The 9220-nt window shown below is 38.6% G+C and overlaps 1 protein-coding gene across 4 annotated transcripts in view; it reads left to right on the plus strand.

Annotated features, from left to right (window-relative positions):
• The window catches only part of grid2 (glutamate receptor, ionotropic, delta 2), a 426076-nt gene extending 419389 nt beyond the window's left edge, over positions 1-6687 (plus strand). The window contains exons 16-17 of one of the 4 annotated variants that reach the window (XR_009204631.1): positions 1135-1215; positions 3767-3901. Coding sequence is in view for 2 of the 4 variants with exons in the window: in XM_058390628.1 (XP_058246611.1) it covers positions 3767-4198 (432 nt within the window). In the remaining 2 variants the exon portion in view is untranslated. Of the gene's footprint in view, positions 1-1134; positions 1216-1402; positions 1626-3766 lie in introns of those variants that run through there. The other 3 variants (XR_009204632.1, XM_058390630.1, XM_058390628.1) reach the window with 3 other exon arrangements.
• Positions 6688-9220: the final 2533 nt, after the last annotated feature.

Genomic DNA, 9220 nt, shown 5'->3' on the forward strand with positions numbered 1-9220 from the left:
GAGTCCTGTGGTGCAATCACGCTGAGGCGGGTCTTCTGAGCACTCTTCCAGAAGGTTCCATCAGACTTGAAGCTTGGCAGAGCTTACACGCACAGGCACACATCGATGAGCACACTACTCACAGTCCAGTGATCAATCAGTTTAATGTTTGGAGCAAACTGATTGATAGAAAACAAAAGATAAAAGCTAAGATGTCCACTTATGCCACATTACCATGTTGTTGCGGTTACCACCATAGTATGGATATCAGTGATCTGTCACATTCAGGCCTAAACTTAAATCATTGTTGTTTAACCTTTCTAGTTTCCATTGTCTGCCTTATTTTTTTTTCCATTCAGCAACATAGTTTCCAAACGATGTGTCCTTGCATCTTAACACATTTCTAACCTGTCCTAACTGCCTTCCATGTAATATCTCCTTGCTAACATCAAGTGCATTGAAACACCCAAATTTTAGAACAAGGGGTTTGTGTTTGTGTCTCTGTCTCTTAACACACACTATCACATTCTGCATAAGTCATGGTGTAAGCTTGACCCTGTTTCCACTCTCTGCTTCTCTGTGATTTCCAAGTCAGGCCTCTTACTTCAATGTCAATGATTGGTGTGTCTTTTTATTTTCTTTCTAAATGTGCAGTGTTGTCTTAACACATGCCAATAGTGAGGAGATAGACTGGGATCAGGAGAACCAGAGAATGCACAGTGTGATGAGCAAGCAAATTGTGTCTTTTACCAGAAAAAAAGTGATTTTAGATGTCTGCTGTGTCATTGCTGTTGTGATTATGTGGAGTCCAGCATGTCCTCTTTAAATATCTTTGAACAACAGACAGATCATTTTTCCATAATTTAAAAAAAAAAAAACAGAGATGCCACTATTGCTTTGTTGAAGAATAAAAATTGAGTATTGATGAACAAGAGTTCTTTTCGACTAAGTTATATTCATGTGGAACAATAGCTAATGGCCCAAAATCACCTGAGGTTGCTGAGCACCACACAATCTTCTGTGTTGATCATGATTCTGACCTAAGAAACTGTCTGATTTACTGCCAAAAGCAGCAAAAAAAGTCTTTACTGTCTTCATCTGAGATGACAGCATTCCATTTATTTGTTTTTTATTTATTTTTGTTTTGTTTTGTAGATAAGTACTCTGTGTTGAGGGGGTTAAAGCGGGCGAGGGAGAGAAATGCAATATGCCATTTTTACCATCTCACCTTTCCAGGTATCTGGCTCCTTGGAAATAGAAAAGAACCAAAACAAAGTCTATATTCTGACTGTTTTGTTTGTTGTCTTTTTCTGCTCATCTCCCACCTCTCTTAAACGACCTCTCCCTCGTCCCATTTGCCTGATCCATCCATCTGTCCATCCCACCATCCTTCTGTTGGCTTGTGGCCCGCTGGCCTGAACAGACACGAGTTGACGGGCCGTCTGCCAGGCCAGACGAGTCTTGTCATGAGCCTCGGAGTGACATCACACTCACGCTTAGGCCCACATCCAATCACCTGTCGCCTGCATGCTGTGCACCGCCTCTGGACTCCAGCCTGCGCCACACGTTTGCTATTCCTTCGCGAACTGTCTTCTGCCAGCACTGAGCCGCCCTCTCTGTCCGCATGCACCAAGCTTCAAGCCCACGTAGGTAGTGGAATAAGTGGAATAAACCCCCGGCAATCTGCAAAGTGCACAATTTGCCTTATGAATTGGCTCTGCCATAAGTAAAGCACAAATAAATACATCTTGCCTGTTGAGAGATTCCCAGAGGTTTCATTATTCAGGGTGACTGAGCAATTTAGACAAGCCATTGCTGTGAAGATGTTCTAGAAACTTCAACAGTTTGATTATATGCAGGTGACTAATGTGTAGAGATGTTTGTAATTTGAAGTCTGGGAATTTGGAACATTTTTATATTTGAATCTTTTGAAAAGAAGTAGCTGCAGGTGAAATTACTTGAAAAGACACCTACTGTAGGTCAGTAATTCTGATATATTGTAACTTTTACTATATACATTTTCAGTTCAGAATGATGATTTTCTAAAACGTTTAGAAAAGCCTAGTCCTGGAACTGATGTGAATGTTATATTTACATAGTTGCCAGAAGATAAATTACAGCACACCAGAGCAACTACATCCTTGAAATTAAAAGACAAAACTGTAGCTTAGATTCATGAGGCTCATCAATGTCTTGCTTCAAGAAAAACTTAAATGAGTTAAATGGTATTCTTTAAAATGGACAGTATAATCTATATTCCATGGCCTTCTCATTAGGAAATAATTTGTATAGCCAAAGTTTGTTGCAATCACGTAAGCAAAGACCAGCAAAGTTGCCTCGTTCCTTAACGTCTTAACAAATGCACTTGCGGATACAAGCTATATGCACACAATCTATATACGAATCCCCACACTTCCTCTTCTTTGCTCTAATCAGCTCTGATATGTCCTGTTCTTTGACAATCTGCTTAAAGCTTATCTAAATGGTTGAAATTCCCATGAGTACCCCTACAATTGTCTTTACACCTCTACAGAGTTGGGCTTCTGCTGCCCGCTGGGCTATTGTTTCATCTGAACGGCTCACTGCAGATACTATGACTTTAAAAAAAAATATGTGTATATATATATATATATATATATATATATATATATATATATATATATATATATATATATATATAAAATATGTATATAATAATATATATAATTCTGAGGTGATTAGGTTAGTGGCTGGTAATAAAACAAAACTGGCAGATCAATTTTGTTCATGAATATTAATAGGCAACTTTAATGATCTCATTGCCATTAATATTAAAGATAGGGTCTTCTTACCATCTGGCAGCTCTACAGTCAGCTCACAGATGAAAAAGCTCAACTACACCATGCCCCAGTCTCTGTGAATGAAAGAAAATACAAATGATACAAACCACCATCATTCGAAACAATCAAGACAAGAAGGGTCTGTGTGTGTTTGGCAATCATGTTGCTTATCAAATTGGAAAGTTTCCAAAGGTCTATGTTTGCATTTTAAGGGTGTGGCTATGTAAGCAGGATCATGGGCATTAATATTTAATAATTAATATCTGTTAAAATAGCCTTAAACTGGTGTGTGAGATGCAATCATCTGGACACACATCTCTTCAATTTTTTTGTCACTTGAATGCTCTAAATGGTTATGTTGATAGCATAATAGTTCAATCACAGGGTAGGATTTTGTAAATCTGCCGTTTTAACCTTTAATTAAAAATGCCATTACTGTTACACAATGCTTGATCCCATGGCAAAAAAAATTCCATTTGCCTGTTACTATCGTTCATTTGTCCTTTTTTGTGCCTTCTCTATCCTGTACCTGTTCACTTATACTGCTCACATTCCAAATCCAAAACTCCATTTCACTACCATGTCTTTCCAATCCTGTTCCCAATTAAATCTCTATAATCTCTATAATCACACATGCATGTGACTTATTTTGCCTTATTCATTACTCATCCCTACAACACGTCTGTTCACGTCTGCCTCGTCTGCTAACCATCATCACATTTTGCCACACTGCTTTGTTTCACACTAACACATTCGCCTATACTTCTACTCCTCCGACCGTACACCCACTTCTTCACTTTTATACCCCTTACTTCTTCTGTCCTCTGCTCCTGCTGCTCCTATAACAACCCTCACCCCTCCTCCTTCTTTCTTTCTTTCTGTCTCTGTCTTTCTCTCTCACTTTCTCTCTATTCCCCCCACCCCTTCCCCACTCCACCTCTCCTACCTTTCTCAACCCCTCGTCTCAGGATGACAAGGAGATAGACCTGGAGCACCTCCACCGGCGCGTAAACAGCCTGTGCACAGAGGACGAGAGCCCGCACAAGCAGTTCTCCACCTCTTCAATGGATCTGACACCACTGGACATGGACTCACTGCCAGCGGCACGCCAGGCCCTGGAGCAGATCAGCGATTTCCGTAACACACACATCACCACCACCACCTTCATCCCCGAACAGATCCAGACGCTGAGCCGCAGCCTATCTGCCAAGGCGGCATCCGGCTTCGCTTTCGGCGCCATGCCCGACCAGCGGACTGGCGCCGGGCCTTTCAGGCAGCGCGCGCCCAACGGAGGCTTCTTCCGCAGTCCCATCAAGACCATGTCCAGCATCCCTTACCAGCCCACACCAGCCCCAAGCTTCAGCTACGGCAATGATCCAGACCGGGGCACCTCCATATGAGGAGGCACACACTAAACAAGATCCAAATGTAAATACCCGTCTACTTTTTTTGTTGTCCTGTTTTTTTGCTTTTTAAAAGCTTTGCTTTTACGTTTTTCGCTGTTGGGGGTGCTCGTCCTGCCTGAACTCACCTACCTGTTGAGGATGATGATAAATTTCATTATTGTTGTCGTGATTGTTGGGAGATCTCTTGTGTAAACATGACTTTGCCTTCATTTTTTCACATGGAATTTTGGGGATTAGCTCTGTGGGGAGAGATTTAAAAACTCGATGAATCTAAAGATCATGGGATGTTTACATTTCTTTTTTCTTTCTTTTGATTTCCGGACAAAAAGGGAAAAAAACACTGCACTTTGCAGACTGACCTACAGACTGGCAATAAACTTGAGGCTTATTTGAGAAATCTTGTCTGCTTCTCAGTGTATGCTGGTCAATGCTCGGTACTGAGTTCAGCCATGTGGTGTGCTGAGTTGGGTGTCAATAGCTAGAGAATAAAGTCCTTCTGCTGCTCTACACTGCACCTGAGCTCCAGACATATAGACTGATGTTCTGACATCCTTACGTCTGGCTGTGCCGTCTCTCTGAGACTTTTTCACTTACACACTGAACAATGTATAAGAGAAAGATGTAATGAAAAAAATATACATAAACCAAGTTAAAGCATAGAAGGACAACTGCAAATGAGGCCTCTAAATGTGTTTTTTTGTTGGGTTTTTTTTTTGTTTTGTTTTGTTTTTTTGCTTAGAACAAATCATTTTGTGTGGAATGTGTTTGATTGGAAAGTTTAAACAATGGTACAAAAAATAGTGCAGGTTATATTTTGTTTCTTTTCTTCTTTTTTTTTTATAGACATTTTTGCGAATGCTTCAGTGCCATCATCTTACTGTTAGGTGTTATAGGTTTCTGAAGTCAAGAAGAAAACCTTCAAATGGATTCCTGAGTCTTAGGCCAGGGGCTCTTTTTAATTCTTCACGTGTCCTCAAACTGACACCAGGCCATCTGAAGGTAGAGAAAAGACAGCCCATTTTGGGGAATTATTTGAAATAACTTTCTATTTCCTTTCATAAACAGTAAGGGGTAATATTTATCTAACTTTTTTAAAAGCGCTAATTGTTCAAACAAGGCCATCAAAGTGTGATGACAGGTTAAAAAAGACACATTTTGAGACGTTAAAAATAGAAAAAAAATAAAAACACGAAAAACATTCAAACAGTTTTCACTAACATTGTATTAATATAACTAATGTTAGTTGTTTAGAATGAGCTTTCAGTTTGTTATCCTCAGACTAATTCGCAAATGTTGTGTGTAGAGAAAAGCAGCAGTGTTTTGATGACAGCATTCTAGATGTACTTTTCTTAAGCTATGAATGACAATAGGAAAAGTTTTTATTTAGTATCGAATTAAAGATTTTTATTTAGTATAAAATGAAGAGACATTAAAATGTATATTTTACATGGAGATAATTTTTGTTGAATTAAAGAAGATATAGAGTTTAACATTAAAACCTTGCATTGCATTAGCCATCATTTACACTAACTCAACTCCCCAGAACCCATCTGATAAGACAGTCTTTAAGCTTTCAATTTTAGTCCCATTTTAACTTCATCTTTCTTTTTGTTTTGTTTTGTTTTGTTTTTTTGTTTTAATTTTTGGATTCATGAGTAAGAATGAAAGTCCTTATCCAAAAGAAAAAAAAAAAACATGTAAGACTTGCTAAGCCTGTAACATTTTTAATTTCTTACATAGTATGTACAGGAGTTCCTTGATCATTTTCAACTGATTATAATGTACAGTATTTAATATAGGCCTATTTTGTTGTATGTGTTGCATATTATTCTAATGGAACAAACTGAGGCCTCTGTTACAAGTGGCAAAGCTTTCTGTGTATAATTTGTCTAATAAACATGTTTTCTACAGTGGGTTTAGTTGTCTTTGCTGTATCGGAGGACTCGCTTTACATTCGTTGTATTGGCATTTTATTGCAGTAGCCAGTTTCATCAGTAACTCAGGTCCTCTGTGTTTTTCGTTCTTGGTTTATGGAAGCTATTTCATAGATATTTGACTAATGCCAAAGATGAGATCCTTGATTCCAGACGCAATGGTTTCTACACCACACCCCAGGTAGTGTGGTCGAAGGTCCGGGCTGGTTTTGGATGATCACTGAGCGTGTGCACCAGGCGTCATGCCCTCTGGCACGCAATGAATAGCACAGCAGCCCATCGTATCATGCTTGAATGACTAGAGAAGAGCCACGGCTACTTAGTGCATGTACAACCCCCTCTAGGCTCGCCCCTCGCAACACTTCAAAAGGCCAAGTTCTTGGCTCACCATTGTTGATCATATGAATATATGGGCCAAAAAAAATACAGTCAAACTGGTCACAGGTGAAGGATGTTTGTGATCTTATATTTATGGTCATGGTTACTGTGTTGACAGTATATGTTTGAAGCGCTTGTTGCTAGTTTTGTTTTCACATTGCTTGGTTAATCCCAACATGACCAAATATTAATGTAAAGGATTTGTCTCATAGACTTTCCAGCTTGAGTGTTTTGAAATATACTCCACTGATGAGTATTAATTTAGACTATAAATTGTATTACTTTGGTTATTTTAGTTATTCCATCTGGTATACTGGTAACCCTTTTTTATTATCAAATAAATAATAATTGTCAATCAAATGTCACTGAGCTAAATGTCTACTGAATGTTGATTGATGGTACAAAGTGCTACTACATGCATAAATATAAAATGATAGCGTTTAGCTACAGTCTCCTAAAAGCCTTAGTTAACAGTTGACTGCTCACAGCATGGAGATACATTTTACATAATTCTACTATATAATTTGCATATGTTGTCTAAATAAACATGAATACTGATCAGTCGTAACATTGCAACCACCGGCCTAATATTGTGTAGGTCCCCTTGTACTTCCAAAACAGCTCTGACTCGTCGAGGCATAGACTCCTCAAGACTTCTGAAGGCCTGCTGCAGTATCTGTGGTTAGCACCAGATCCTTTAAGTCCTATAAGTTGCGAGGTGAGTCCACCATGGATCAGACTTAATTGTACAGCACATCCCACAGATGCTCGTTTATATTCATATGGAGAATTTGGAGGTGGTGTCAATACACTGAACTCTTTGTCATGTTTGCAGAGTAGCAGTGAGAACTATCCTACTGATAAAGGCCACTATCATTTTGGAATATCATTACCAATAAGCGGTGTTCTTGTTCTGCAACTATGTTTAGGTAGGTGATGCATATCAACTTAACATCCACGTGAATGCCAGGACCAAGGTTTCACAGCAGAACATCACACTGCCTGTCAACTTTTTCCCTCTTAGTGCATCCTGGTGCCATGTCTTCCCCAGATAAGTGACACACACACACACACACACACACGGTCATCTACATGATTTAAAAGAAAATATGATTAATCCAACAAGTCCACCTTCTTCCACTGCTCCATGCTCCAGTTTTGATGCTTGCATGTCCATTGTAGGCACTTTCAGGCTGACCTTTACTCCCCACACACATAGACATGAGCCTTGGGGGCCCATGAACCAGTCACCAGTTCCCTGAGGTACTAAAAACTGCATACCAAGAACATCCTACAAGTCTTGTTGTTTTGAAGATGGTCTGACCCAGTTCTCTAGCCATCGCAATTTATCCATCATTCAGATTCTTATACTTGCCCATTTTGCTGCTTCTAACACAGCAGTTTTGGGAAGTGAAAAGTCACTTCTCAAAACTGAAAATCTTTTTACCCAAAATCTATTTCCCCTTGGCAGGTGCAATTTTAATGAGATTAGTGTTATTCATGTTGCCTTTCAGTGGTTTTAGGTCTAATTTAGGGTGTAAATTTGATTTGAAATGCACATTGTAGTATACCTAGATATTCTTTGCTTCATGTGTTCCTGAGAAATATTTTTTATTCTTAAAGAATATGTGGCACTTTGTAATAGTGATTAGACTGTTTATAACAAACATTTATGGAGAAATATTAAATATTTTAAATATTAAATATAAAGACCAGTCATTTCACAAGAATTTTTCTTATAACTCTCAGTTGTGTTCTCACTCTAGCCTCTATTTCTTGATTCTTCTTATCGTACAGCCTTCCATATTGAGAGCTTGTTATTTTTTTCCCTCTCTAGTATTGCCCTAAGGCCTTCTGATTTGTCAACTCTTAAATCAGATCTCCAACATGTTATGAGAAATGTTTCTCTTCTACGTGCTGTAATTGTGCAGCACTTAGTAACAAATCACTATCACTCATTAACAAGCTACTGAGTTCTCATTCTTTACTCTCTCACAGGGTTTATATGAGATCATAGCACATCATTAGGAATAACAGGTTCACCTGGAGGACACTATGGTGTGTAATTATTTTCTCTGTCTTTTTTTAACAATCAGAAAAATTCATAATCATGAATTCATATTGAAACTGGCTGGACTACATACTGACCTAAAATTTTAATAATAATAATAATAATAACAAGAAGAAGAAGAAGAAGAAGAAGAAGAAGAAGAAGACAAAGAAGAAGAAGAAGAAGAAGAAGAAGACAAAGAAGAAGAAGAAGAAGAAGAAGAAGAAGAAGAAGAAGAAGAAGAAGAAGAAGAAGAAGAGGAGGAGGAGGAGGAGGAGGAGGAGATACGGTGGTTTAGTGATTAGCATGTTTGTCTCGCACCTCTGAGTTTTCCTGGACTTTGTATTTTCTCCCTCTGCTTTATGGCTTTCCTGCAGGTACTCCAGATTCCTCCCACAGTCCAAAGACATGTGCTGTAGGCTAACTGCATCATTATATTGACCATAACGTTTTAGTGCAATATGCAGTTGTGTCCCGTGTGTCCCTAAATCTCCTGGGATAGCCTCCAGGTTCCCCACAACCCTATGTAGGTTAAGCAGTACAGGGATATAATAATAATAATAATAACAATAATAATAATAATCATCATCATCATCTTCATCATCATCTACAATAAACTACACATCTAATCTAAATTAAGAATTACCTTATAAG

This window comes from Hemibagrus wyckioides, linkage group LG05, assembly GCF_019097595.1.
Source record: "Hemibagrus wyckioides isolate EC202008001 linkage group LG05, SWU_Hwy_1.0, whole genome shotgun sequence".
Lineage (NCBI taxonomy): Eukaryota > Metazoa > Chordata > Actinopteri > Siluriformes > Bagridae > Hemibagrus > Hemibagrus wyckioides.